Raw genomic sequence first — 27,097 nt, forward strand, 5'->3', positions numbered from 1 at the left:
ACAACTCCCAACAACTGCCATTCATAGTGAATAATTTAAAATGTGCTATTTTAGTCTGGAAGCGACTGCAGTGGGAGAACAGCGCCCTCATGTGTCCAAACATAAAACGTGCAAAAATAAAATCACTAGTTTTTATGCACTCAAGTCCCTAAAACGACACGATTTCAACCTTTGTTGACTAAAAGGAGGGAATCCCACTTGACACACCATAGGATAATCATTCAGGAGAATATTTTCAAGACATCCCATGCTGATTTTATTTTTTATTTGTCGTTATTATGTATATGCTTTGTTTGAGTCCATTTCTGTCTCAAGGTACAAACTAGACAAGTGTGAAGGCTACAAAAGCAGAACCACCCCAGTGAGAAGACATTGTGAAAGTAGCAAGTTGCATTTGTAGTGACATGCTGGTGCTCACACAAAAAGTTGTTCCTCCTTGCCTGATTGGCTGCGCCTCAGCTTCAGACCGGACAGTATCTTCTGCGAGGGCGAGGTGAAGTGATGCTCCGTGGGAATTGCCCTCGGAGAGTGACACAATGCCTTCCTCTTTGCACCAATCGCGGCGCAGCTCACGCCGAGGTCACCCGCCGACTCCAGTCCGAGCATGTACTGCACCACATCCCGCGGGCTGAGAGGAGGAACGTCCTCAGCAGCACCAGCGGGACGATCTAAACTCTGGGAACATTCGTGCGCGGCTCGCTCCGGGGAGGAGCTGTGACTGCTGTCTGGGCTTCCCGGAGCATCAATGGAAGGCGGCGCGGGCAGTCTGGAGTCACGGTTCTGCCCGGCGGCTCGGCCCCTCGGGTTGTTATGACGGTGGTACTTTACGGGCTGCCTGGTGAAGCGGTATTGCGGCTTGTCCAAGACGAAGTCCTGCATCGGGTCGTGATGAGTCTTGCTCGGGGCTCCGCTCATAGCCAAGACTGGGACACCAGGAGGAGGGAAAAACACATGTTGTTGTTTTTTTTTTTTAAATAAAGTTTTTGAAATGTATTCTGAATCTGTATTTTTAACAGAGCTCCAAAGAAGAACTGAAAACAAACAGTTGAACGCACTCAAACAGAAAGCGAAGGAAGGAACTTATATAAGCACAGAAAGGTCCCAAAGTGAGGAAAAAAAAAAAAGGAACTAAAAAGTCAGCCAGCAGAAACAAAACACTCAAGATAGAATCTTCTTTAAAAAAATGGACCACAGAATAATAATGATGATTTCTACAAGCCGACTAATTTTCCATCTCTGTTCCACAACTCTAGTCCCGCCTACCTGCTCTGTTATTGGCTTCGGGGCTGAGCTGGTCCACTGCCTCATTGGATGAAGACTTGTCAGATATATAACCTTCGCTCGACTCTCTCTTCATTCTTTCGCTCTGTTAGAACGACATAAGTTGAAGGGGGGTTTGATTCGAGTTGCCTAACCCGGTAAGATCCAATGACAGGACGCGGACAAAACTATTGGGACGCAGCACTTCATCTGACACAGTGGTCGCATCAGAAGTGATTATTTAATGATTAATTTAGCTTTTTAATTGTTTTTAACTTGCAACAGTATTTGGGGCGAATGGGAGGTGTCCAAATACTAGCGTCTACATTTCAGCTTCTCAGAGAATGTGAAATTGAAACAAGTGTGAAGAAAAGGAGGTGAAATAAAAGCAACAATATGCAAGCAAAGCAGTCCAGTGAGGTCATCTTGATAAAATGACTTACTTCTAGTGAGTAAGGCCGTTCCCTGGAAGAGGTTCCTTGTTCTGGTCTGGTGTCCAAGTCCTCATCCAGAGGACAGGTGCGCCTGGGAGGGGTCTCCGGAAGCGGACCGATTGGGGCCGGAGGAGGAGTGGCCGTCCTGGCTCTCTGCCGGAGGACGAAGATCTTGTCGTGGTGTGAGATGAGGAAATCCACCAGTGAAGCCTGGTAGGTGTTTTCCTGCAGGGCCACCGCGGGCTGCTCCGTGCACACCGGGGGGCGCAAGAGAGTCGGGCCGAAGACAATACCCAAGTTGTTGGAAGACATTTTATTTTCGTTGTTTCTGGAGACCCTGCAGGCAAGCGGGGGAGATAAATTGAAGCTCCACGAGGCTTCAAAATTCTGTACTCCGTTGAGTTGAACTTACTTGTGAAGATGGCGTATGAGGTGCTGTAAAGTGTTGTAACGGCAGCCGGGGAGTTTCCGCAGGAGCTGCTGCAGATTTCCAACGAGATCCATCAACTTGTTAGCGTCTTGCGTCGTTTCCCAATCGCCAACACGCTGGATGCTCCTCCCGGCTGCGATGAACTCGTTGTAGAGTTCAAAGGTCAGCAGGGGCTCCGGAAGCTGATCGGCAAAAAAGTTAAGATAAAGAGGGGAAAGAAAAACCACAGGTTGTCCTGCGTGCCGCGTACCTCCTTGAAGAAGTGCTTCAGGATGGAGGTGATATCATGTGGTGACACTTCCGAGAGGTCCACGTCCTCTTTGAGCTCCTCCAAGGCCTGGCACAGCTTCTGGACGCGAGGCTTGGACCCGCACACCCGATACACGCCCTCGGTGGGAAAAAAGATAAATGATGCTAAAAGATGCTAATTTGTCGCTGGTCGCTAACGTTTAAGATAATGTCATTCATTGGCAGTCTGCACGCAAACAGATGAAAATCTCCATTCCTGTATTTTGACTTAAAACTATCTGAGATCTTTTAATAAAAAAAAAAAATCCAGAATGAGTTTGAGATTATTTTCCTAAATACCTGTAAGGACAAAGCACGACTCTCGATCTCAGCGGTGCAACGTCGCAACACAAAAGGGACATCGTCCGGGGTGTCCCGCAGCAGCGAGGACAGGGGAATGCCAAACAGCGACCCCTTGTGGTTGTCACACTCCATTTGACACACCTCCAGGCACTTCCGGTGCAAACCCAGCCCGCACTGATGGAGACAGAACGGGAATAAAAACGGCGGCGTTGTACGTTGAAAAATGACGCTTTAGTGACGTGCACCTCTTCGCATTCCACGCCGTTGACGTAAATATAGTTGTCGCATTGCTTGCATTTCACCATCTTGCTCTTCAACTTCTTGAGTCGGTGAGTTAGCGCCGCTCGGGATGGCGTGCGAACTTTGACCTGTTGGCCGTCGAGGCACTCTGGAGAAAATGAAGGATGGAGGCAATATTGACATGATCTACATTTTGTTCTTATGGATAAGAAAGAGAGATAACAAACCAGATTCAGACGCCACGTCGCGGTCATCCGTGTCCTCCAAGTTGTAAGTTCTATGAACCCTCCTGTGAGCTGCCACCAGGAAAGACAACACTTCAATTTCGATATTGCCCAGCAGAACCAAAAAGACTTCAGGTGAAGATGAGATTACCGGGACTGGATAGAGACTCCAAACTGCCGCCGACGCTCTCGCTGTCGCTGAAGCCAAATCTCCCTAACGAGGAGCAGATGAATTAATTACTCCCCAGTCAAATGGAGGCGAGGATACAGAAAAAATGGCTGCCTACTGGAGTCGCCGGGTTGTCTGTACGGACTCTCGTCCGTAAGAGGCGAGGAGTCCTGAAGGGAGCTGAGATGGTTGCTGGTTTTCCGTTTGTTCCTAAGACCACATCACGAAAGGAGCCTCCATTTTTTTATCAGTTCTACGATATAAAGACAGACAGGTTGTTCCTTACCGTTTTCCCTGATGTTCCTGAAAGGAGAAGATCTGCAGAGGTGTCTCCTGGCGTCGCGTTCCGCGTACGTACATCAAGTAGGGCTCGCCGGGCTCCAGCGAGCGGCACGTCAGCTCCAGGTTGTGATAGGCCAGAGGAACCGGCTCGGTCTGCTGCCGCTGGTAGTAGAACATGTTGACGGTGACCTGGCGGAGGAGCGGGTTAGCATGAGGACGCGTTTGCGCGGAGACGCTAGCACCCACCTGCTTGAGAACCGTGTCCCCCTGACAGATGAGCTTGCGGGTGTGGGAGATGATTCTCTCTTTGACTTTGACCAGCTCATCCTGGTGGATCTGGGCGTCCAGCACGCATTGTCTGTAGAGGAGCTCGGACTCCATCACCTTGAGAACATTTGGTTTTGTTAAGATTGGAGTCTACGGAGGGACCTTTTTGGAAGATCGTTCTTGCCTTCGTCTGGGCTTCATCCTTGGATTTTCTCCTCTTATCCATATTTTTGATGCCGCCCGGTTCGTCCACGGTTTTAGCCGTGATAGCTTTGGCCTTCTGCAGCTCTTCACAACGCTGGTAGTATTGCTGACGAGACTTTTTCAGAGCCGTCACCGCTTCGTTCTGGTGAACACGCAGAAAAGATTACAGGCTAAAAAAAATTAAAAAAAATGCTGACCTAATCAGGGTCATGAAATCTGAAATCACAATGCCGTGACGCATTCTTGGGATGTTGCTAAAGCGGGCTCACCATCTTCCTCTGCTCCTTCACCCACTGCTCCTTGAATTCCCGCCGCCACTTATCAATCTCATTCCTCTTGGCAGCCAAGGCCTTCGGGAACAGACGAGAGTGGATTAACAACTTTACGTCGCGGTGACCTTCCTGAAAACAACTCCCGCTTTACCTGGTAACAACGGTTGTGTATGAGATCCGAAGTCCTGCGAGAGTTCAAACTGTTCTTCAGGTCTTGCTCGAGAGCCATGGCGTAGATGTACTGCAGCGGCATCGTTTCCTACGCAAGTGACTTTCGATTAGCGCGGGAAGAAGGAAAATGTTCAGAATCATTTTTGTCTACCTGTGCTGCCAAACTGGTTTTGGCGGCTTCGGATGTCTTTGTGACATTTTTGGCAAATTCTTGTTCTGTCAAGGATAAAAAAAAAAAAAAAAGAAATGGTGGAATGTGGGACAACACCTCAAGTCTGCTTTTGTTTGACCCTAATTTTCTCCCTTTGTTGATATGAAGTGAGCCACTGCATACTTTTTGCCTGTCACTTCTCACAACCTTGCTCCAAGTCTGCTAATCCACCCTTGCTAATCCTCTCTGCGTGTGGAGCATCTAGTCATCACTTGAATTTGACCAAAACAACAAAAATCTCACACAAAAGCTGGATCCAAACTTCTTTCTTTATTAACTTTATAAATAGATTGATAAATAAATATTTGTCAATCTATTTAGCTAGCTAACTAGCAACACAATTGGCCACTTGTGCACTCACCCAAGCTGATCTTCTTCTCCATCCATGCCAGGAGGTCTTTGGCATAGCGGCACCACATCTTGGCGTACTGTAGGGCCGTCTCCACGCCGTCCTCGCAGCGGCACAACGCCAGGTCGGCCTCGTGGGCTGAGAAGGAGTACATCAGCATCTCGGCAGCAAAAAAAAAAAAAAGCCCCAAACTCTTTTTCTGTATCAGTGAAGCCCACTCAGAAGCTTGCAGGACCTCCACTCAAGGAAGCGAGTCATAGTTTCCAAAAGGTGTCGCTCTGCTATTCACTTAGTACTTTGCATCAGGCAGAAAACACAAATGAGGGTTTTAGAAAATAGGCTGAGTGTGTGTTGATGCAGCAACCCCCTCCTCCTCCTCCTCCTCCTCCTCCTCGTGGTTCTTCCTAAGCAACTCACACAATGCAGAGGACAATTGCACGGCTCCTCCCCAAAAAATGCTTACTCAGCCTTTGTCTCGTTTAGAAATCAATATCCAAGTAGATTGTGCTGCGTCCTAACTGTTCCGAGCGCTGGAGGATTAGCTTGCGCCAACTCGGATTGCAAGCGGTGATGAGCTTTCAAGGTTGGCCACCTGCCCAATAACACTTTGAACAGAGTGCTAAAAGGGCCTTATGGGTAATTCATCCCGGCCAATGGCAGCAGGGAACACATAAAAGCCTGCCAGAGAGCTTTTTCTCTGGGCACACTTGAATTAATACAAGAATGAAGTACTGTCAAATGCAAAAAAAAGGAGCCGCAAGACAACCACAAAAAGAAGCCCAGCAGTGAGTCGTGGTTTGGAGATAAATGTCATGCGCTTGCCGCCTTCCAATTGCGGCTTTTCCACACTCCCGTTAGATCTGTTCGTCTCCCGCCGCGTTCTGAGTTGTGAAAAATGCTAAATTTAGTCGTCGCTTTTCTGGGCCTCATTTGTATTTGTAGATTTTGCAGGCGTTAATGCCTGGCCGGGTAAAAGAGGGCATCTGCCTGTTGCTTAATCTGTATCCTAATCTCATTACGGCGCGGCAATTACAACTCGAGGTAAGATACTGGATGGAAAAAAGCAACGGGAATAAGGGATAGGAGAAGATTTTTTTATGAATGATGAACAGGAAGAGGGAGTTAAGAAATCATAAAGGAGCCTTACCTGAGTTTCCATCACCTTCAATGGTAACGCAGCGTTCCTACAAACAAATAAAAAAATTACATGGCTACATGTAACCTGCTATTTACGGTGGGATACGGTCCAAGGCGGTTCGTGAATAGCAAAAATCTGTTTATAATTGACGCAAATTGAAATACGATGGAGAAAAAAGACCTCCCCCCCCAAAAAAAAATATTTTAAAAAATCCATTATTTATTTTCCACAATCAACAGCCCCCTGAAAAAAGACATGTAGATCTTCCCCCCTAAAAAAATATATTAAAAAAAAAACATTATTTATTTTCCACAATCAACAGCCCCCTGAAAAAAAATCCTGAAACAAAATTAAAAATATTGGAGCACTTACAGCTGGTTCACGGTGCTCTGCGAGATCTGCTTCCTCGCCAGTGTTGCACTCGAACGTGTCGGACACCAAATCGTCCTTGTCACTGAAAAGATTTAAAATACACATTTATGTAGTAGAAGTATCAATAAAGTAATCAAATATTAGAAGCAGCAATTCCGACAGCTCTCAATCACGAGCTAAGGGTGTGTAGACTTTTTCTAACCACGATATGTAGAGTATATCCTGCACTTACATGGTGATAAATGATAACTCGAGATTGTCAAAGTCTCTGAAGATCTCGCTGTAGCGCTTGGTCTCACATTTCTGGGGCGCTTTGATGACATCTGAAATGAAAAATTGAAAGGTTAAGCTACCACCCCAAAAAAAACAAAAAAAAAACAGGGCGTCGGACTAGTTATGTTTTTCATCTGTTAGGTGTGAAATTACGCATTTTACATGTGTGACTTCCTTTTAAATAGCAGAAATGTGCTCAATCAGGTCAAACCACAATTTTATTGCAGGTAAATAAAAAAGCTATAAAATCAAGCAAGAGGTCATAAATCAAAAGCTTCACATGTATCTCAAAGGAACAAAACATTTTTTGCATGTCGTTACTAAAATTTTATTGGCTAATATAATATGAACATGAATCTGGTGCGTCAAACGAGACACGCGTCTCCTCGTTGGCCAACCGCATCCTGTTTGCTGTTGGTGTCTTGACACAGTTCTGCATTCACAATGCAGAAAAAAAAAAAAAAGCTCACCTCAGATTGCGAAATCACAGGCTGAGGAAAAAAAAAAAAAGGAGGCCAAAACTTGCTAAAACAAAAACAGCACAGGCCTAACAAGCAAAGCCACCATTTATACTGCCGGAAATAGTTTTGAATTATTGACATTTTAATCACTCTGGACAACTTAGCCAAAAATGATTTTCAGGAAGTCGGTCCATTTCTGACAAAGAGGATGTCGAGTAGTTCAGTACAAAGAAGACAACAAAGTCAGTCGATAATTCCAGGCGGCTTCAAATCCTTCGCCGACTTCATTTGAAACATTTCAATTTTCTGCTCACCTGCAACCTGAGGAGATTCCTGACCCGGTTCCTGCTCCTGGTCCATCTTGTCCAACTTCAGCAGGTTTTGACCTCAAGCCTCAACGCCGGCCGCGCACAGGTCACATGACCGTAGTGATCACGCCACACGGGGTGGAAAGTCTTCCCAAAAGCGATCGCTGGCACGCCGCTTGGAGACGGCCGCCATCTGCATCTTCATCTGCTTGCGAGTTCGGCCTGTTGCTGTAATAGGAAGAGGAAGTGCGGCTAGAGGCCGCGCCTACGCTCAGCGCTTGTGCTGGAGATGAGAAGATACCAAACATCAGTTAGTATGCAAATGCAACTTTTACTTTCATGGCTGTGCTGGTGAAACGCTCAAAATACACTTTATTTTTTTTATTTTTTACTCAGCTTACTCAAAACAAGAAAGTCCACCCCCATAAAAAGAATCCTCGTCATTGGGCCACCAATGGAGTTTTGTGTGACTTTTAATAAATGAATTTAGCAAATGTCAGACGAATGGCTCAGCATCGACACGGCACTGCGGATAATTACAAACGTGCAGATATAAAGTGCACGTTTGGATCGTGTTACGGTGCTAGCCGAAACTTTTTTTTTCTTCATCTCGTCATGACGTCTGACTTGTTGAAAGTCACCAAAGAGCGGAGGTTGCATCTGCAGCATAAAAAGCGTTAAACCCGAAGAAACAAAATGTTCCATCCCGTCTTATTTAAAGAGCCTTCAATCAAGCTAGCGCAGATGTTTAATCATGAGATACATGAGATTGCCATGTGTGTGTGTGTGTGTGCACATTTGATGTGCATCTGTAAACGCTTTGCTGTTGGGCGGTTTGTCTCCTCGACGTGGCGACGTGGAAATTGCAAAGGTGGCAGCAGAGACGGCATGTTTGCTCACACCCGCTGCTAGTTGTCACATTCGTTCTTGAAAGCGTCTCGAGATACATAAAAAAAACAAAAAAAATATAAATAAATAAATAAAAAATAAATAATTAAAAAAATTAAAATATATATAAATAATAAAAAATATAAATAATAAATAAATATATAAATAATAATAATACATCAAATATATATTCCGAAGAAGAAGAAGACAAGAAGTTGCATCCACCCTTTTACTTGACTGAAATTTTACTTCACAGTGTCATGTCACCTTGGGACCAAGAAAGAGATGGAGAACTTTTCTCTGTATGACAGACGCACGCTGGGTACTGCAAATGCCAACCCGTGTGGCAAGTCTAGTGCCGTTTCCATCGGAACACTTTCAAAAACTTTTGTTTCTTTTACATCCTCCCGCTGTAATGTAATGTAGTGTAAAATTATTTAAAAAAAAAAAAAAGTACTATTTTTGGACAGAGTTCTGCTCACAGCTCGTCCCGCGCCGTGCTGTCCAACGGCGACTGCAGCACGTCCGAGTTCTGGGCTTCGGTGCTGAGCTTGCCCTGCTGGTGAGTTTTACCCGAGCGTCCTCGGTCCCAGTCTGTGCGGACTTTGTCGTTGTCCCACACGGTGGACGTCTCTGTGTCGCTGATGTAGCCCGAATCGCCCGTGTAGTGGGTGGGGTACACCAAAAGGGGTTCCGCCGAGAAGGCTTTCAGGTCACGCGTCTCGAACTGCTCCATGTATTCGGACCTGTTGGGGTCGGGGGGGGGTCAGATTTCAACAAACCTACAAATCCAGCATGGGCTCACGTCGGAACGCTTACACTGGATGTTTGTTGTACATAATGGGGAGAAACTCATCCACGGGCAGCACCCTCTTCAACGGCTCGGCTCTTAACAGCTTCTCCGCTCCTTGCAAGGTGATCATGTATCCCAGCGTCCAATAGGAATAGTCGGCTTCCACCAGGTTGTGGACGTTAGGCACCGCCTTCTCCGAGTGGTCCACCTGCATTCGCTTGCGGCCGATGTAGCTGCAAAGTACAATTGGGATTCAAAAGTCTGGAGTTGGGATGGTGGGCGGGGCTTAAGAAGGCTCACATGAGATCCCAGTCGAGTCCTTCTTCCTCGATGTCGCTCATCAGGTACATGAGACGCCGCTTGAAGAAGATCTCGAAGCGCAGGTCGTCTTCGATCACCAAAGAGGTGAGCAGGTTGCGCTCGACAATCTAAACGCAATCGTTTATAGACATTTTACATCGTTTTTTTTTTTATTTGTATCTCCATCATGATTTGCTGACCTCCTTCCAGATGTTATAGTGCGAAAGGAAGCATCCCAGCTCTCCTTTGGTCAGCGGGCGGCCGTGATAAGGGTCGTTGTAGCCGGGGAGCATGCGGATGCCCATATTTTGAACGTCACTGGTGTTCAAAGCCCTTCAAGCAGACGAGGGGAAGAAGAAACTTGCAGGATAGTGGTCCTCGAGGACAGGATTGACGGTATAAGGTCATGAAGTGGACTCACTTTCCATCAACAGCCTCCGTGACCTTGCAGTCAATCTCCTGCTGGTAAAGAGCTCTCAGCATGCGTTCCCGGCGGTCGGTCCGCCTTCGGAGGTTGATCATGAAGACCTGGATGCATGAGCAGCAGGTACAAAAAAATAATTCCTTGACTGACAATTTTCATCAATGCTAGTTTTATTAGCTTGTCTCTGGTGTTTTGCATTGTGTGTTAGCATTAAGCTAGCAAACATTTGGAATTCTCTTTGTTGTAAGTACTATTTTTTTTGTGATTCCCTAATTACCTCATCGAAGCCCATTTTATCGGGTTGTTTCAGGGGAGCGGGAATATAATCGGACGGCAACACCGGGGGATGTCGCACTGCGAAGACAGACAGACAATTCTCGCGTTAGTTTACAGTTGAGCCGAGTTAGCACTTTGTTCCATTCCTCACCTTCAACCTCCATCAGGCAATGCATGAAGCTCTCGGCTTCGTCTTGCAAAGTATTGTGACCCCGCAGCGGCACGGGAAGGTAGCCGTACGTTTCTCGGTTGGACACGAACATCTGCACGTCTGTCCGAGGCAGAGGATGACATAGTTAGCGTAAAACAAAGAAAACAAACTACAGAGGCACTCTAAGGAGGATATTTTTAAACGGAGATCCCTTTTGTGGTTTTTGAAAAAAAAAATCTTTTTCCTTGTGTTTAAAAAAAACATCCACTTAAAATGTATATGTCACAACATGTGGTGCTGTAACCTCGAATTTTATGTAGCCGCAAAATCGTTTTTGTGTGCTTTTATTTTAACCCAACCCCAAATTTTCCATCTTTAACATCACACTTCATCTGTGAGCTATTTATAACCTCCATCAACATTTAAAGATTCAAAAATAGACTTAGGGAAAGAATGTCAATCAACATTTTGTGGATTTGGCCCGTCACCTGCCATCCGAGCCGAGTATGCAAAAACGATGATGTCATCGAAGGCCCAGTTGTACTCCGGGTGCGGCGGATGGAAAGCCAGCTGCCTGGAGGCCTCTTTTCGAAGATCGATCAGAAAGGTGGAGTGCACCATCGGTACCGCAAAGCTGCCCTTTCGCACCCTCTTCCTTATGGGCATATACGCCGGAGTGCGTTTGTAGTAGCCCTGAACAAAACAAAATAAGTTATCAATCGACGCTTATCATCGTCGCCGTCGTCGTCCGCGGTGAGTACCTGGCTGGACATTCCGCACCAAAAGTTAGAATAGGCCGCACGGGAATCCAACATGGGTGCGATGACCGTTTTATTCTCGTTCATGAGACTCCAGAGCACATTGGGGTTGGTGAGCAGGTTGTCGCAGTCCATCAACTACGTGAAATAAAATGAATGCTATGAAGATCTTTGTTACTTTATGACCAAAGTGATGTTGAATAAACTCTTAAGAACATTCAGAGCCGAACAAACCTGAACGTTACACGCGGCTAAATTACACCCTGAGCTGAAGCTGCAAGTGAGTGGGCGAGGTTTGGGAGTACAAATAGAAACGTGCACAGAAGTTCATCGGAGTGCCACCGCGAGAAAAGACGTCGCAGGAGAACCACAGAGGAACCCAAGACGAGGCAGACAAATATGACAGGGTCCAATTCCAATATGATTTCCAGCGCCAAAATATTCCCTGTACTTATCCGTTGACTATTATTACACAACAAAGATACACCAGCGTGGAGGCTGGAATCTTTTAGCTGTACATGGAATATTTTTTTTTTCAAACTGTGCCAAATTTAGCCACAGATTGCAGATTTGTCTTTATTTCTATTGCACATGGCTATTACAGTTCATCAAAACTAGCAAAAAAGCATTTTCTGTGTGTTTTCCGAGCAATGAAATGCTAAGAATGCTGTGACCTTAAAAAAAAATGATTACAAGTTGTCGTATTTCTTTCTATTATGCAAAGTGCCAAGAAACTAACTGCATCGATTTCGGGCCTAGCGCCCTTATTTGGTCGACCTACCATGAAATAGTCGGCCCACATCTCCCGTGCCGACTCCAGTGCGACTTGCCGCAGCTTCATGATGTGATCATAGCGGGGGTCCGGCCACTCTTTGGGACTTTCTTCACCTTCATATCGACTGTAACAGATATCCACGACTCCTCATTGTCCCAAAAAAAAAAAATGTCAGCAAGCACTTATGCGGTCAACCAACCTGGGCTCCTCCTTTGGCCTCCATTCCACATAATGGTAAAGACTCTGCACCTTCACGAGCCAGTCACGCAGGATGGCCGTGGTGTTGTCCTCGTTGTGATCAGTCGCCACCCTGTCAAAAGAGACAACAACATCATGTACCGCTGTTACAAAAACATGACACCTCCAGTTATGCAAGGGCATCACATTGTGTGCAGCTGCGGGAATGACAGCAAGTGTCAAGGATACAAAGTTATAAAAAAAAAAAAGCATAACATGGAGTACACACAGACAGTCGAATTAATTGCATTAGTAAGACTGTCTAAACTTCAGTCATTTTGTTTAGACAGTATTAAAATGGCTGAGCTGCTTTGGTAAATATTAAACGACGAACCTCCGCACAAATTGGAGAGAGAAGAAAAAAAACTTTGCCCCGTGTGAGGCTCGAACTCACGACCTTCAGATTATGAGACTGACGCGCTGCCTACTGCGCCAACGAGGCTGTGTGCAAATCGGGCTTCGGAATGCATTCAAGTAACGGTACAAGACGGTACTGCAGCCGCTCAAAACTGAATTACAATGAAAACAAGGCCAGTCGGAATGTAAAATTAAACAATGTGAATGTTTGTCTTTTTGGATTTACTACCACCTACTACCATATCGATAACGCTGTGGATTTTGCTACTTCAATCCTCGATTCAGCATTTTCAATTTATTACATGCTGGCAAGTTTCAGTTTTTTTTTTCTGCCGATCATGCAACATTCACAAAAGCATGTTTATGCATGATAGCATTAGAGCAAACATTTGGCTTGCAGCATTTTCACAAATAGCGGGAACTTTCCGGATACATGCCAGGATGTGTGAACGATGGCTTTTGGCAAACACACATTTTGATGCTTAGCCTGCCTTTCATTTGCAACATGTTGCTGTGTGAACTTTTAGACATTCATGTGTATGCCATTAGACACGTGAAGGGGTCCCTCAAGGGTCTATTAGTTTCTCTTTGCTCCATGTCTTCCCTCTTCCTCCTTCTTAAAATGAGCAAAGTCAAAGTTTTTTTTTTTTTGTGAAACAATTAAAGATGCATCTTGTGGAGGTGTGGTCTAACCAGCGACAAAATCTTAGCTTTTATTTACAGGTGGCTTTTGTTTGTATTTCACAGCATTAAACATACACAGCTTCGTGTTGTGTTGCCAGACAACCGTCAGCTGCAGCTTTGGTCTTTTTTTTTTTTTTTTTTCCACCCCTCTGGAATGGATTACATCCAGACAGTCGGGAATGGGACACATTTCTCACGACTGTGTGAGAACACCGCAGCAGCTCCCTGCTATGCCATCGCTCGTCTACAAGTTCTCAAACATGACGCGCGCTCTCTCGGCTCCAATAAATGTTTGTCCAAAGCTTGTTGGCGCGACATTCACAAGTAGCTTTTTGTTGTTGTCTTGCATCAAATGTAGACACAGAATCCATTTCTACTGGCTTGCTTATATAAAAGAATTCTTCCACATGTACGTGTTGTTTACAACACAAGACAGCTGCATGTATAAAACTTTCATCACTTCTAGCCCGTTTTGGACAAACACCAAAATGAGAGAGAGAGGGGGGGGCAATTAACTGCTCGGCCCACACGAAAGCCACCACATAAAGGTGAAGTTGGTGTGTGACAAGCATACCTCCTCAGGGGTTAAGGCGCGGGTGGGCTGTTGCGGCATGTTGTTAAAACTCATGGCAGAGAAACACAGAAGCTTGAACCGCAGCTCACTTTTACTTAAGGCACTGAGCCTTAATTTAAAACTAGATGTGAGTTCATGTTTAGAGATCTTTTGAAATGAATTCAAAGATTTGTTTCTAAAAACATGACACAGGGTTTAAGACGAGGCGTGGAAAATGAAAACTCTCCCTTCAGACGGTCTGTCGGTGAGGCCGCTTTAGAGCGCCTCATCGAGTGCCACGAGTGCATGACAAAAAACACAACTACATGCTCAACACACCTTTTAAAAACAATCCCCGTGAAGCTACCGTGCTTTTCCGACTCCCGTGATGACAAGAGATGACTGTCCAGCATTGGACTCAAACACCTAAATCCCGCCCACCTCCCCTCCACGTATACACATCAATGGATAACATGCCCACTACATACACACGTGCAGCACAACTTTTTTTTTTTTACAGCGACTTGCAAACACAAATCAGCTTTACGTTCATGCACGTAAAAAAATATTTGTGAATGAAACTGAAATGCAAACGCTCTCACTCACCACACAGCGATGCGCTCTTTGGGGTAGTTGAGATGTTCCACGGCTCCAAGCACGTAAGGCAGGGAATGCTCAGAGTTGCGGCAGATGAGGGCAAGGGCAACCCTAGGAGCCAGAAGTGGAGACTCGGGGCTCCAGCGCTCCTCGGCGAAGTATCCCAGGGAGGGCGTGCAGAAACTGGACAACAGGGAAATCAGAGCCAAAGCGACGCCGTACGTCATGATGATTTCTCGGGTGGGAGCGGGGTGGGGGGTCTTAATAAATAGATGCAAGCGGTGACGGGGATGCACACAAGGTGCTATGCGGAGATTGTCTCCGTTGGATGCATTCTTATCATAAGAGGGGTAAAAGATACTGTACTGTTGTAGCGGAGCTGCAAAGTTGGGATTTAAAGGGGAGGACGGTATTATGTTTAAAGGGGATGGGCCCTGGCGGAGAGAAGAATTACACCGCGGTCGTGACGCTGTGACTGGAAAATATCATTTATTATGTTGCGCTTTGCTATCTGTGCTAAAACACATTACAAGCAGTGTTTTGATCCAATCCACATATTTTTATCTACACACCTTTACGGTGTCTTAAAACACTCACAAAAATGTATTTGACTTGCTTTAATGTTCCCATTTTACAAATGTAGATCTAAACGAGTACTTTCTAAAGCCTCTGGACACAGAAACAACAAACTTTGAATAAGTGCACACAGCTTCTTCTCTCCTCCATTAGAAAGCTCTAAAGTTTGGCCCCAGAACCGAGCCGCTCCACCTTAATCGCTAAAGCAGCGGCAGCGGGCTCATCGATGAGCCAAAACAGCTCCCCGTTAGTCGGGAGGACGCGGGCCGCCGGGAAAGGTGGACCCTCTCGTCCCTCCAGAACCTCCTGCGAGGAAACAATCAGTATGATGACACTGTCATGCCCTCGCATGCGGGGAAGGTGAGCCAGTGTCGATCAAATGCTCAAATTCCAAATAAAAATTGGTTTTACCTTCAAAACAGGCGCTTTACTGCCCCCAGTGGACACAAAAGCGGCGCAGCGGGCGGCGTTAACCACCGGAAACGTCATGGTCACACGCTCTGGTGGTGGCTTGGGAGAGTCGCTGATGGGAGCTACAATCTTCTGGCTCTCCTGCTCACAAGGTGTGAACAAAATGAGTTCTTTGGTACTCTAAATCAAGTGCAGCTCTCACCTCTAAAAGAGGATGTTCAGGGAAGAGGGAGCACGTATGTCCATCAGGCCCCATGCCCAGGAGTAGCAGGTCAAACACTGGGATGCTGTCATCGGGGAAAGCCTGCACACATCAAGCAACACAACAAAATGTGAATTTCATCCAACAAGTCAAATCACACATTTTTTTTTTTTTTGGAAAAGATGTTGAACCTTTCTCAGTTTGCAAGTGTAATCCTCAGCGCACTCCTTTACTGGGAGTGAGAAGTCAATGGCCAAAACGGAGTCCTCTGGGATGTTAATCTTTGAAAAGAAATGGGTCTAAGGACAGAGAAAGGTATATTTTAGTTCTGGATATAATCACCCAAATGTGTGTATTACCTTGTAGAGTCCATAAGTGCTGTCGGGGCTTTCAAATGGTACGACTCTCTCATCACAGAAACCCACCACCCACTTGCTGCAGTCCAAGCCTGGCAGAGCGAGCAGCTCTTTGCTGAGCATGGTCACCAGGCTCCCTCCAGAGAGGCCCAAGGTGAACCTGCCCCGGGAATTGACTGCCTGCTGTGCCCGAGATGTCACCAGATGGGCCAGCGCCGGGCCAAGTTCTGCTGATGTGGGGAACACCACCACTCTCCTGCCGGCCATGTTGTCTGTGTGAGGGTGAGATGGTGCAATGATTTGTGTGAGCAAACAATGTTTTGCAAGTCATCATGGTGAAACTTCATTGTAGCTAGACCAGGTTGAGTATTTTTTTTTTCTTTTTATTTCCTTCTTTTTTTTTTACCCCTCTGTAGTACAGTTCACACACGTTAAGCAATGTGCTTCTCACAACCAAAAGCAAAACCGATTTAAAAAACATTTCCATAAATTAATGGAATTACAATTTCTAGCGTTTAAACAGTACTTACCGCTGAATGAACGACAAAGTGAACGAGGAACAATTTCAGTCGGCAAATCAAAATCCCTTCCTGGAACAAATTTCTAGCCAATCACGTGTCAGGTTAATACCGCGGTGCATTGTGGTTAATGGAGTCTCTAATTAGGGCGAGACGAAACATTATACATAACTGGCGGTGTTTAAAAAGACAACAAATTAAAACTTTCAGAAAAAGTTGTCGTACGTGACATTATATACAGTGCCTGAGTAGAAAAAGTGTACGTGGAGGATTTTGGGCAAAGGTAGTAAATCAAATTGATCACTTCCTGGAAAGAATTTAAGTAGCCAATCACATTCTACGTTTACATCGCAGTGCATTGTGGTAAATGAAGTTTCCGTTCCGTTTCCCAGACATAATATGTCTTAATACGGTGTTTCGATATGCAAATAATGAAATATTGCAGGGAAAAATATGAATACACGTAAATGATGCGCGTGAATATAAAAAGTCAACAAAAAAATCATTTTCAAGCGAGTTTCAACAACCAATGCCGTTCTATTTAGACCAATGTGGATTATGATTAAGCGTGTGTCTGCTTCAGGTACCTGAAAGAATTATTATCTGAAATCGGGGTTAATATAAAACAAAAAACCTGAAATTGTGCATTATTTTACACAAGTAAGCAAATCTCTTACGACCGCTAGAGGACAGCAGTACTTGCAATCTGAATGTAGTCTTATGAACTTTGTGGGAAAAGAAGAAGACACGACGACTTGTGTTGTTTCCATGCAGGCGGCTCCTTTTTGTGTTTAAGTCTTTAATTGGAGCAACATGACGGCTTTCTGTTTCCAGACACAGCTCGTGTCCATCATGGACGCGTTGTGCAAAGCGACCGTGACAGAAATCGGCAAACTGGTAGAGATTGAGTCGAAGATGCTGAAGATCGAGATCACCCGCGGCCGTAACGAAATTGCATCGCTGACTGAGAAGCTGAATTTGATGGAGACTTTGCTTCATATGGCGCAGCGGGGCAGGCCGCAGGATGCCAGGGAAGGCTTAGAAAGCGTCGTGCTGGAGTCTGACAGGGCAAGACCTGTCTCCAAAAGGTAGGTTTGTTTTTCTTCCATCTTGTCATCACTTCCTTGGTGTCGTCATGGAAACAAGACGGCTGCACCTTGTATTGACTGTCAAATTGTTGCATTCTAGTGAATTTGCATGGGAGAACATCAGCTCCTCACCTGAGACGAGCACTTCCGTCCAAGATGAGCAGCATCCTCCAGCTGAGGTTTGTTTTTTTCCAATGGTTTCCGTGCCGTGTTGTGCTGTGGAATGATTGTATCGTTTCCCCAATAAGACATTTCAATTACCAACTGAACCGGTGGTAAAAGAGGAGCCAACAGAGCGGGACATCAGAGAGGTCGAACAGGAAAGAACAAGTGAAAACAGTGAGTTTGGAATCACTTGTATTCAAGTTTGCTATATTCATGCAAGTCTATACAGTTAGATTTTGTAAATTGAATCTAGATTTGGAAGGAAGATATAAAAATGTGAAGCTGCCGAGATAACATTTTAAGCATCCGCTTGACGTCATGTGCATCTTGCCAATAGGCACTCATAAGAGTCTAGAGGTGAGCCAGCGCCATAAACCCGTCTCGGAACGCCATCTTCCCGTGTACCTTGATTGCTTCGTGAGTCTCAACGCGCCCTCGTGCCTCACGACGCCCGAAAGGAGGGAAGTGCAGTGGAATCCCCCGCTGATGCAACCGCACGCGAGCCACGAGGCCGACAGAAGCATGCCTGGGAATGCCACGCCCCAAAACCCACTCAAAAGCGCCAAGATGCACCACCTGAGGAGCACCGCCACCGCCAAGAGGTTCGGATGTTTGCAGTGCGGTAAGAGCTTCCGCTGCTACAGCCAGCTGGAAATCCACCAGAGGAGTCATACGGGAGAAAAGCCGTTCCGGTGTACACTTTGTGGGAAGCGCTACGCCCAGAAGGGGCACTTGTACACACACCAGCGTACGCACACCGGGGAGAAACCGTATCGATGTCCCATTTGCGGTAAAGGCTTCATCCAGAAATGCACCCTGGATATGCATCAACGTACGCACACGGGGGAAAAGCCCTTTTTGTGTGTCCAGTGCGGTAAAGGCTTCACAAAGAACTGCAATTTGAAAAAGCATCTCTTGGTGCACCTCGAGTCCGATATGCAACTCTGCGGCAGTGGTGGCTTGACGCGAAGCGCGACGACAATGAACGAAACCGTATCCAACGCTGTGGCTGGTCTCATGTAATTTGCTTCGATGCTTGTCGAAAATACGAACGCTGTGCGTTAAGCACACCGAGTTGCCTTCTGTATCAAATGCGCTATATAAATCAAGCGACCTTGTTTTGTCCGTCTGTCTGTCTATCTCAATCAAATAAATGGATGACTAAAATGAATTGTTGTCATTACTTTGGACTGCGATGTGGCATTTATTTCATTATAACAAACAAATTTGAATTGCAGTTGTAGAAGAAATATTAACGTTTTAATAGCAGTCATTAAATTAATTAGAATCAAATAATAACAACAATTAAATATTTGTTTTAATTTTAGACTGGAATTTGTGTTTTGATAGCTGAAATTATGATAGCTAATAGTTGTTTTTAATAGGATAAAAACGTATATTCCATATAACGTGCTACGTTCAAGTTCAGCTCGAAAAGGGCATGTCCGCATCCCACAATGCACCGCGGCACAGCTGCTAGCGGCTAGCCTTGGTCCAGCGATCGCGGAGCTCGTTTCGTCAAATACATGTCGAGCCGACGAATCATTTGCACGCTTTGAGATGATGTGCGATACCACCAACAGAAGCTTCAGGATGCAGCTCACGGCCATCCTGGAGAAGCTGACCAAGACGGCCCTGATGGAGATCGGAAACCTGGCGGACGAGTGCTCGTCGATGCTGCTCGGCGAGATCTCCTTGCACAAGAGCGAGAACGAGGCCCTGAAGAAGAGATGCTACTCCCTGGAGCTGCAGTTGAGGGCCGCCCGAGAGGCTCACTACTACCCGAGCCACGTCAATAACCTCGGCCGAAGGAATCCCGAAGGTCAAGATGTACATAAAACTGGTGGGTCGCTTTAGGGGGGGGAAGAGGGGCTTTAAAAATAGAGCACATTCCAAGGGTGGTCCCAGGAAAATTGAAGTGTCACATTGATGATGTCATTAAAATGTCTAAAAATAATAAAAAGTTTCAAATGTAGTCAATTTATCAGATTTTTTTTATGCATATGTGATCCAGAATTTAATTTATGAGAACGTTTTTTTTTTTAATGTGTATTGTTGTTTTAAAATAAATAAACATCTAATTACATTCAGTGAGAATAATCCAAATCAACTCCAGATAGTCATTTTAGAATAATTTTGCAGATTCGGATGCTTTTGATTTTATGTCCACCTTTCACTTCTTTCATCTGATATTTGCAGACCACCACCACCAGCAGCAGCAACAGCAGACGGCCGCTCCTGCCATTGACGGAGTCTTTGGGAAAGATTGGTGCATGGATCTGTGGAGGGAAGACAAAAGAGCCCAAAGGAAGGAAGCAGCCGAGCCCGTTGCCATGTCAAGCATGGGAGCGCCGGTACAGTAAATCTGTGCGGCTGTCGTGTCCCCCCCTCCGCCAAAGCATTCACATGGTCACATTTTTGGCAGGTGTTCGATATAATAGACACCGAACCCGACCTCATCTTCATCAAGGAAGAAGCGTACGACGATCATTCGTTCGGGCAACAGATGAGATTGACTGATAACAGAAAAGGTAAACTTTTTTTTTTTTTCCAAGTGAACTACCAACCTGAGTATTGCATAGCGGTAAGAGTTTGTGTGCGGTGCAGATGTGGAGACGCTGGATGGCGAGCTCCATCGCTCCGTCAACGAGCTCCAGCTTCACTCGGAAGTTCTGAACAGCTTCCCGTTGATGGCCGACAACCCGGCGCAGCGCTCGCAGCCCAACATCATGGACAAGCTGATTGAGGACGCCGCAATGAGCACGCTGCTGGACACCCCGGGCGTTCCCTCGGCCCCCCCCGCCGCCGACTACGTCGACTACGCCAACAACATCCACGGCGGTACCGGCAAACAGTTGGCTCTCCTCCCTGCCAAGCCCATCAGACCGAGCAAGCACTTCCAGTGTCTGTTCTGCGGCAAAGTGTTCAACTACCTGAGCAGCCTGAAAGTTCACGTGAGACGGCACTCGGGCGAGAAGCCCTTCAGCTGCACGGTGTGCGGCAAATGCTTCGCCCAGAAGACATACCTGAAGCTCCACCAGCGCGTGCACTCGGGCGAGAAGCCGTACAGCTGCCCCAACTGCGGACGAAGTTTCTCTCAGAAGAGCTCGCTTAATATCCACCTTCGGACGCACACGGGTGAGAAGCCATACAGCTGCCTGGATTGCGGCAAATGTTACGCTTACAAGTATGGCTTGAACCACCATCAGTGTTTCACCCACATCAAGCCCGTCTAACGCGTGCTTGCAAGCGGCGTGTTTTTATTCTCGTTCGAAAAACCGTCGAGTCAAAAAAAAAAGGGAGCGACTGCCTCTTGCTTCAATTGTCAATATGTCACATGACCCAACCCACGAGAGGTGATACTCGTTGCCTGAGATTGATAAAAGCAGGTGGATCTTTCTATGTATTTCAGAATTAACCAGCAGGGGGCGCACTGAAGATTATTATTATTATTTTTTTTCCGCCTTTGAATAGGTTTGTCGTTTTTGTAACCGCACTTAAAAGTGTGCATGCGAAAAATCCACACGGGACGCATAGTCGTCTTCGTCTCGGACCTTGCAGGTCCAGTTTAGTATTTGTCCGTTTTATGGCACTTAGTGTGAATACCTCATTGAAACGCTGACCTCATCCGCATCGCATGCCGTTTCATGTTTTGCTGTGCAATGTTTGAAATACCTCCTTCAAGGCCGCAGTGGATTCAATAATGTTTGCGCCGATGTGTAGCACACACCGTCAACTACCTCATCACAACAGTAAATGTACTTTTTTTCTTTTTTTTTAAAAAAAAGAAAAAGGAAAACTACACAGTGTCCTTTCATTTCAATAACTCCTGTGACTGAAGTTAGGATTTCTAAAATATGGGTGCTTGTTGTTTCCCCTTCCTGAAATAATTTATATCGCAACAGTGTTGTTGAACATGCTAAAATAACTCAATTACAGATTTGTGCTTGCATGCCCTAACAAAGACCCCCTCCCCCTACCCGAATGTTACAGTGTGTCCCAAATGTTATTTGGAGTTCAACGGAAAGTGCGTTCTTAGTTTCCGAACAAAGCACACTCTGACTGTATTTTGAGGGATGTTTTATTGAATAAACTTTCTGACTCCCAAGTAAAGGCTGCTGATGACTATTGTGAAGATTAAAGCGATCTAATAAGCATTTATAGCTGCAAACGGAAAGATTGGAGATGAATGTGAATTCAAATACGCAATGACAGCAAACGTTCCATCCACTTTTTTACACCCCTATTGACGTGTCAGTTTTGCAACTCCTGGCTTCACCAAGACGCCAAATTGTGTCTTTATTTTGATACAGTAGCGCTTAAGTCATCGTTACGGCTGATTTTGACATTATATTCGCTCTGCTATTTTTTAACTCCTTCTGAAACACCCTAATACGTCACAAAATGACACCCAAGCTAAAAGAAAAGCAGTGCTTAGGCACCATCTTGTTGCCAAGGAACTATGAACCAAAGTCCTCATAGAAAGTAGCGCTTAGGCGCCCCCTTGTGGCATATATCAGTCATTCCAATCCTCCAGCAACACAGCTTCTACACAAACCTAAAGTGTCCACATTAGAGTCCCGCTAAATGGTGCCATTCTTATGCCTCAACAAATGACGCAGCAGTTGCGTCTTGGCCTCAAAAGTCATTCCGCATTCGCCGCAGCCGACGTGCGTTCGCATGAGGTGATTCCTCATGCTGCCCTTCTGCGCGAACCTCTGTCCGCAAAAGCGACACACGAAGCGTTTGTCGCCCGTGTGCACCACCATGTGGGTCTGGAGCGCTGACTGGCTGGCCCAAGTCTTCCCGCACAGGCGGCACTTGTTGGGGGCTACCTCGCACTTGTGGTGCTTCAACTTGGCCTTGCTCTCAAATTGCTCCTTGCACACGTCGCACCAGTACGGCTGGTGGGCTCTCTGGTGGACCATTAGGGTGTTGGGATTGTAGAAAGAAATGTTGCAGCGTAAACACAAGTATTTTTTTCCAATGGAACTTGAACTCGTTTGTACTGTTAATTTGTCCTGTCCGTCTTCGACAATGAATTCGAAACATTCGTCCTCGGCGCCGGGATCCGACGGAATGGCTCGCTCTCCGGTGTCATTAGTGGCATAATGATTCTTACTGTCTGGCTCCATCGAGACGTCCGCCGGCCACGCTGGTGTTTGCTCCAGTTCCTCCGAGAAGAGCTCCTCGTTGTCTGTTAAAAAAAACATATAATAGAAAGATGCTCAGATATCGGACTATAACAACACAAACCAAATTGAAGGCTCATTTAGAAAGTACTGTGGACTGTGATGAATAATTTTCAAAAGCATACCAGAACATCTGAAATTTATTTGGGGTGAATCAGAGACATTTTGTCCGCTGATATGAATGTGGCCAGAGGGTGTGCACACTTTTGCAATCACTATACTATCCATGATGCATTTAGCTGCATGTAGATCAAGTTTTCTAATGACTTAACTTAGATTTTTTTAATATCATGAAACCTAGCATTTTATTAATAATATATTTAAATTAATCGCCCGATTAATCGTTTATCGGAATTTCATTCTACCAAATATTGAAAACAGCCTTAATCATATTATGTGTAAAAAAGACAATGGTTACAAAACATATGGTTTTGTAATAAAGTTTATTTTTGTAGCCTGTTGAACAACTTGCTTACAAAAACGACATACTACGGAGCAAAACAACAGAGACGGGATTTGACGATTCGCCAACTTTCCACTGCGCGGCCTGGTCCACTCACTGACACCGGGCGACGGGCCGAGTTTCTCCCTGATCTGGTCGGCCACACGGGTGTCTTCCATGCTGTCCGTGCATCTCCATCTTCAGCATGTAGGTGATGTCACCGTAAAACCTTTTCGTCTTTCTGGCAGACATACGGTGAGGAACGATCCTCGGTTCTGTCGGCGTCAAGGTCCTCACTCACTAATGAAGATGAGCGGGTTCCTGCTGCAGCTGGAGCCAAGAACCTTGACTGAGAAGTGACGCAAAATTTGTGTTATTAACCATGACATCGATTTCAAAAAATATATATTTTTCCTTTTTTTGAATTGATGTTTTACTACTACTAGCAGTGGTACAAGTTGGAGTTGGTTTTGAGTTCAAATATAAACAAAACATGCGGCACACATGCATCTGCCCTTTTCAGTACAATATAGCTATAATAATAATAAAAATCAAAGAATACGCACCAAAAACGTTTACACGTAGTCTTGATTTGAAGCCTCCCGATCACGCAACCCGTCACCGAAATTAAGGGTGAGAAGATTTATCTGTTTCTACATTCCGCTTTAACTCGAGCGGAAATTGTTTTTTAACGTTAAAGTGCGGTCCGTGCAAATTATTTGATGGGTGGCGATTGAATTTCCACTTTTAAATGAAAAAAAAATTGGATGTTGTTCATCTCCCCATAATACCGACGGGATAAATTAAAAAATGGGGGAAAAAAATCCACATGAAGGTATTTTCTCATACTTTCTTCCCCATTTATCGGACATGTATTCACTCGGTTGGTGTAAGGCGTAACTTACCGACAGAGTCCATCACGGCCTCCAGCAGAGCGGCGGCGGCGTCCACGCGCGGTTTGCTTATCGACGGCCTACGACCATACACGGCGTCCACCAACTGGAACCAGCGCCACGCTTTGGTCCTGTTCTGGGCTTTTATTTTGCGATACTCGCAGCGCAGCTTCTTGCACTTCAACTGGCACTGGCCGCACGTCCGCCGGAAGCCCTTGGCGGCCATCCGCTGCGAGACCAGCTGGAAAACCCTCCTGTTGCGAACCGCGCCAACGAGCTCCCGCTGCACCTCGTCTTCGGCGAGGATACCGAGGAAGGTCTGCACTTCCTGGAAAGTCCAGGGTGCGCTGTTGTGTGCTGATGTTGTCCGGAAAAAGGCAACAAAAAGTTTTTAATTCTCTCGCCGCCAATCTTTGCTTTTGTTTCTGGACTCTTAGTCAACCGACTAAAGATTTGATGACTTACTTTTGAAGGTTGACTAACTCATCATTTTTTAAATATGTTTTGATGGAATGGGAAAATCTTGCTGTGGAAGTCTGGAAGCACTTGTGCTTATTGCAATCAATCAAACTAATTTTTGACCCTTAAGCCAATTAGGAAGTCACCTAAAGGTTATGTTGCCAGACAGAAAGAGAATAAATTGTCCCTGAACGTTTAAGTGTCTGCCCTGTGGCACCATGCTGCCCCTTAAAGGTCTACCTTGGTACTACACAGATAACAGGAGACTCCATTATTCATGTGAGCTGTGCCATGTTTGTCATCAAATATAGCACACACACTAGAAGAGCAAAATGAAGAAAATTTTTATGTCATCTCTCAATTTTTTTTTTTTAAAGATCTGCAAGTTCACTTACTTTCTTGATTGAGTGTTTCCTGCGAGAAGCTGCCAGCAGCGCCCTCCAAACAATCTTCCACCTTGACCTGAATCACATCGATGTTCTCAGAGTCGGACCCGGTTATCAGAACCTGCAAAATAGAGCAGCCGCAATGAAAATGTTTTTGTTTTACTCCCCCCAAGTAGAGGACAGCCCCAATGGCCTTACCTGGGAGAGTTCATGGTTGTGGCAATCTGCAGGACTGATGTCCTTTATGTAAAGCTTCCTTCCGTCAGGTGTAACTCGCACTTTGATGGTGAATGGACAACGTTTCATATCAGGGCTACGACAAAATTTAAATTGAAGAGACTTTGCTCAGTAACAGTTTTTCCAGTATAACCAAAAAAATAAATAAAAATCACATCCATTATTCTGATTTGTTGTTGGGTCTTATTTCAGTGGTAATAATTGTAAAAACTTACCATTTGCTGCCATGGGCGCACGCAAAGTCCAGCTCGGCGAACACTAAATCGTCACTGAATGATTTTTTCCTCGCCCGCTTTTTGGCATTCTCCACGGTCCTGGAGCTACGCTTGTAAAGCTCGACAAAATTGGACCTCTGCCATCTTTTAATGGCCTTCGAGAAAGACTCAAAACTGTAAAACTCAGTGCCTTTCTCCAAATCCTGTGCTTCGCACAGAGTGAAACAATCAAGAGGCGTGGACATAACCATATCCTGCAGAGAATAAGAAAATCATTACAGCTACAGCGTGAACAAAGAGACACTGAATATTCGACACTCACATCATCTACTTGCTGAACATCAATCTTTTGATTAACACGAGTTCTGTCTTTCCACAGGTTAAGGCACCAGTCCTTTCCAAATACTCCCTCGATAACTGGAGAGACAGACTCTAGAAAAAAAAAAAAAAATAGACAGCGGTTGAAGATTACTGCACACAATATTGTATTCCAAAAGCTATTTGTGTCTGGCAATAGATTGTTTCATGTGATCACTGCTTGTTAAGCTCCCTAAAGACAAAAAATAAAAATAAAAATACTGTTATGTGGACAAATATGGAATGCATTGTACGTCTATCACATAAATAAATAAATATATAAATAAATAAATAAATATATATATATACATACATACATGTACATTTTTGCTCACTACTACATTTGATGCAATACTAATTATTGGTATTAAAATAGTTATTAGTATGCCATTGGTAGTATTCCTTCCAATTTAATGCCAAAGGTGTAATTAATACATGGAGCCATGGAGCGTGCATGTAAACAAACGACCATCTACCGTTAACGTCGTCGTCCGTCTGGATGGCGACGGTACGGTGCCTCCGAGGTAGCCTGGGTGTCTCACTCCTGGCCGCGGTCAACTCGCACTGCAGCGTGTCAACCTTTTCTGTCAAGGCCGAGTTGAGCGTCTTGAGCCGTGTTAGCTCCAAACGCAGCTCGACGGTGTCCTCGTCCACTGCCTTGTAAAGCTCGACCATGGCGGACTCGGCCATCGTTTCCATGATGGAGGAAAGCTTGGAATGAAGAGCTATGTTGATATCCATCTCTTTGGAAAGCGCGTGTGTTTCTGAAAACGTCCGTATTTGTCGCAGAAAGTGTCTTGGTATGTAAAATAAAACTGCTTTGGAATAAAACAAATACGGGAGTCCAGATGACAATGAGGAAGGTAAGTCTGCGGAACCAATCGGGTAAGAGCAGAGTGACGTAATAATGTCCGGCTTCTTCTTCTTCTGTGGTGTTTGTTGACGGTTAAGCAAACCAACTGTCACGTGCATTACCGCTACTGGAGTGTAGGAGGGGAGATCATGCAAAAATAATCCAAATAAATTACGTGTATAAAAATATTTTTAGTTCATTCCGTTATTATTCATATATAAAATAAATAAGTACACAAATAAAAATAATAAAAACAAATTGTGTTCGCTAAACGTGACTTATGTCTTTCCGCCGGAAG

General features: G+C 45.2%; 6 protein-coding genes and 1 non-coding gene across 9 annotated transcripts; 2 read left to right on the forward strand and 5 right to left on the reverse strand.

The window, feature by feature from the left end:
• Positions 1 to 254: 254 nt before the first annotated feature.
• Positions 255 to 8,187, reverse strand: gmip (GEM interacting protein). The gene is made up of 21 exons (XM_085934883.1): positions 7,663 to 8,187; positions 6,847 to 6,937; positions 6,615 to 6,696; positions 6,252 to 6,288; positions 5,117 to 5,242; positions 4,696 to 4,760; positions 4,525 to 4,632; positions 4,371 to 4,451; positions 4,082 to 4,243; positions 3,877 to 4,014; positions 3,635 to 3,819; positions 3,467 to 3,558; positions 3,331 to 3,393; positions 3,183 to 3,251; positions 2,961 to 3,103; positions 2,713 to 2,889; positions 2,375 to 2,512; positions 2,107 to 2,306; positions 1,704 to 2,031; positions 1,264 to 1,366; positions 255 to 923 (listed from the first exon to the last, which is right to left on the reverse strand). Exons 1-21 carry the CDS (start codon positions 7,706 to 7,708, stop codon positions 415 to 417), a joined length of 2,943 nt encoding a protein of 980 aa, XP_085791009.1. The 5' UTR covers positions 7,709 to 8,187; the 3' UTR covers positions 255 to 414.
• Positions 8,188 to 8,746: 559 nt separating this feature from the next.
• colgalt1a (collagen beta(1-O)galactosyltransferase 1a) lies at positions 8,747 to 14,921 on the reverse strand. The gene is made up of 12 exons (XM_085934940.1): positions 14,459 to 14,921; positions 12,221 to 12,331; positions 12,028 to 12,145; positions 11,250 to 11,384; positions 10,977 to 11,181; positions 10,489 to 10,608; positions 10,339 to 10,415; positions 10,059 to 10,165; positions 9,838 to 9,970; positions 9,638 to 9,765; positions 9,364 to 9,570; positions 8,747 to 9,290 (listed from the first exon to the last, which is right to left on the reverse strand). The coding sequence occupies exons 1-12, from the start codon at positions 14,674 to 14,676 to the stop codon at positions 9,023 to 9,025; spliced, it is 1,827 nt and encodes a 608-aa protein (XP_085791066.1). The 5' UTR covers positions 14,677 to 14,921; the 3' UTR covers positions 8,747 to 9,022.
• On the reverse strand, positions 12,628 to 12,700 carry trnam-cau (transfer RNA methionine (anticodon CAU)). The gene has a single exon. It is a non-coding gene; the product is annotated as a tRNA-Met (tRNA).
• A 130-nt stretch (positions 14,922 to 15,051) lies between the features above and the next one.
• Positions 15,052 to 16,755, reverse strand: pgls (6-phosphogluconolactonase). Its single transcript, XM_085934944.1, has 6 exons — positions 16,525 to 16,755; positions 15,998 to 16,266; positions 15,830 to 15,937; positions 15,639 to 15,740; positions 15,437 to 15,577; positions 15,052 to 15,331 (listed from the first exon to the last, which is right to left on the reverse strand). The coding sequence occupies exons 2-6, from the start codon at positions 16,259 to 16,261 to the stop codon at positions 15,185 to 15,187; spliced, it is 762 nt and encodes a 253-aa protein (XP_085791070.1). The 5' UTR covers positions 16,262 to 16,266; positions 16,525 to 16,755; the 3' UTR covers positions 15,052 to 15,184.
• A 119-nt stretch (positions 16,756 to 16,874) lies between these two features.
• On the forward strand, positions 16,875 to 18,914 carry LOC147044238 (uncharacterized). 2 transcript variants are annotated; one of them, XM_085934943.1, is made up of 5 exons: positions 16,875 to 17,095; positions 17,347 to 17,600; positions 17,701 to 17,779; positions 17,849 to 17,939; positions 18,103 to 18,914. In XM_085934943.1, the coding sequence occupies exons 2-5, from the start codon at positions 17,365 to 17,367 to the stop codon at positions 18,786 to 18,788; spliced, it is 1,092 nt and encodes a 363-aa protein (XP_085791069.1). In that variant the 5' UTR covers positions 16,875 to 17,095; positions 17,347 to 17,364; the 3' UTR covers positions 18,789 to 18,914. The 2 variants fall into 2 exon arrangements, with proteins under 2 accessions (XP_085791069.1, XP_085791068.1); XM_085934942.1 differs by lacking the exon at positions 16,875 to 17,095 and having other exon boundaries at positions 17,109 to 17,600.
• Positions 18,915 to 19,199: 285 nt separating this feature from the next.
• Positions 19,200 to 21,873, forward strand: LOC147044239 (uncharacterized). The gene is made up of 4 exons (XM_085934941.1): positions 19,200 to 19,608; positions 19,965 to 20,119; positions 20,191 to 20,296; positions 20,373 to 21,873. Exons 1-4 carry the CDS (start codon positions 19,326 to 19,328, stop codon positions 20,999 to 21,001), a joined length of 1,173 nt encoding a protein of 390 aa, XP_085791067.1. The 5' UTR covers positions 19,200 to 19,325; the 3' UTR covers positions 21,002 to 21,873.
• LOC147044240 (uncharacterized) lies at positions 21,554 to 26,930 on the reverse strand. Of its 2 annotated transcripts, XM_085934935.1 has the most exons (7): positions 26,423 to 26,930; positions 25,912 to 26,021; positions 25,590 to 25,843; positions 25,336 to 25,450; positions 25,147 to 25,258; positions 24,305 to 24,649; positions 21,554 to 22,962 (listed from the first exon to the last, which is right to left on the reverse strand). In XM_085934935.1, the coding sequence occupies exons 1-7, from the start codon at positions 26,916 to 26,918 to the stop codon at positions 22,349 to 22,351; spliced, it is 2,046 nt and encodes a 681-aa protein (XP_085791061.1). In that variant the 5' UTR covers positions 26,919 to 26,930; the 3' UTR covers positions 21,554 to 22,348. The 2 variants fall into 2 exon arrangements, with proteins under 2 accessions (XP_085791061.1, XP_085791062.1); XM_085934936.1 differs by lacking the exon at positions 24,305 to 24,649 and having other exon boundaries at positions 26,423 to 26,926.
• Positions 26,931 to 27,097: the final 167 nt, after the last annotated feature.

The sequence above is a fragment of the Syngnathus leptorhynchus genome, chromosome 16 (assembly GCF_054491065.1).
Source record: "Syngnathus leptorhynchus isolate UIUO chromosome 16, UIUO_Slep, whole genome shotgun sequence".
In the NCBI taxonomy this organism is placed as follows: domain Eukaryota; kingdom Metazoa; phylum Chordata; class Actinopteri; order Syngnathiformes; family Syngnathidae; genus Syngnathus; species Syngnathus leptorhynchus.

Excerpts from the sequence above, each read along its gene's own strand:
- LOC147044240 (XM_085934935.1), bottom strand. The coding sequence starts at position 26,918 with ATGCACGTGACAGTTGGTTTGCTTAACCGTCAACAAACACCACAGAAG. Across the intron at positions 25,451-25,589 it reads TGCGCCCATGGCAGCAAATG|CCCTGATATGAAACGTTGTC; the intron begins GTAAGTTTTTAC and ends ATTTTGTCGTAG. Across the intron at positions 24,650-25,146 it reads GGAAACACTCAATCAAGAAA|CACACAACAGCGCACCCTGG; the intron begins GTAAGTGAACTT and ends GGACAACATCAG.
- gmip (XM_085934883.1), bottom strand. The coding sequence starts at position 7,708 with ATGGACCAGGAGCAGGAACCGGGTCAGGAATCTCCTCAGGTTGCAG. Across the intron at positions 4,452-4,524 it reads TACACAACCGTTGTTACCAG|GCCTTGGCTGCCAAGAGGAA; the intron begins GTAAAGCGGGAG and ends CTGTTCCCGAAG. Across the intron at positions 3,559-3,634 it reads CAGGAACATCAGGGAAAACG|GAACAAACGGAAAACCAGCA; the intron begins GTAAGGAACAAC and ends ATGTGGTCTTAG.
- LOC147044239 (XM_085934941.1), top strand. The coding sequence starts at position 19,326 with ATGATGTGCGATACCACCAACAGAAGCTTCAGGATGCAGCTCACGGCC. Across the intron at positions 19,609-19,964 it reads TCAAGATGTACATAAAACTG|ACCACCACCACCAGCAGCAG; the intron begins GTGGGTCGCTTT and ends TGATATTTGCAG. Across the intron at positions 20,120-20,190 it reads TGTCAAGCATGGGAGCGCCG|GTGTTCGATATAATAGACAC; the intron begins GTACAGTAAATC and ends CATTTTTGGCAG.
- colgalt1a (XM_085934940.1), bottom strand. The coding sequence starts at position 14,676 with ATGACGTACGGCGTCGCTTTGGCTCTGATTTCCCTGTTGTCCAGTTTC. Across the intron at positions 10,166-10,338 it reads ATAAAATGGGCTTCGATGAG|GTCTTCATGATCAACCTCCG; the intron begins GTAATTAGGGAA and ends TCATGCATCCAG. Across the intron at positions 9,571-9,637 it reads GGACTCGACTGGGATCTCAT|CTACATCGGCCGCAAGCGAA; the intron begins GTGAGCCTTCTT and ends TGTACTTTGCAG.
- LOC147044238 (XM_085934942.1), top strand. The coding sequence starts at position 17,326 with ATGACGGCTTTCTGTTTCCAGACACAGCTCGTGTCCATCATGGACGCG. Across the intron at positions 17,780-17,848 it reads AGCAGCATCCTCCAGCTGAG|ACATTTCAATTACCAACTGA; the intron begins GTTTGTTTTTTT and ends TTCCCCAATAAG. Across the intron at positions 17,940-18,102 it reads GGAAAGAACAAGTGAAAACA|GCACTCATAAGAGTCTAGAG; the intron begins GTGAGTTTGGAA and ends TCTTGCCAATAG.
- pgls (XM_085934944.1), bottom strand. The coding sequence starts at position 16,261 with ATGGCCGGCAGGAGAGTGGTGGTGTTCCCCACATCAGCAGAACTTGGC. Across the intron at positions 15,938-15,997 it reads GCACTTATGGACTCTACAAG|ACCCATTTCTTTTCAAAGAT; the intron begins GTAATACACACA and ends CTCTGTCCTTAG. Across the intron at positions 15,741-15,829 it reads ACACTTGCAAACTGAGAAAG|GCTTTCCCCGATGACAGCAT; the intron begins GTTCAACATCTT and ends TGATGTGTGCAG.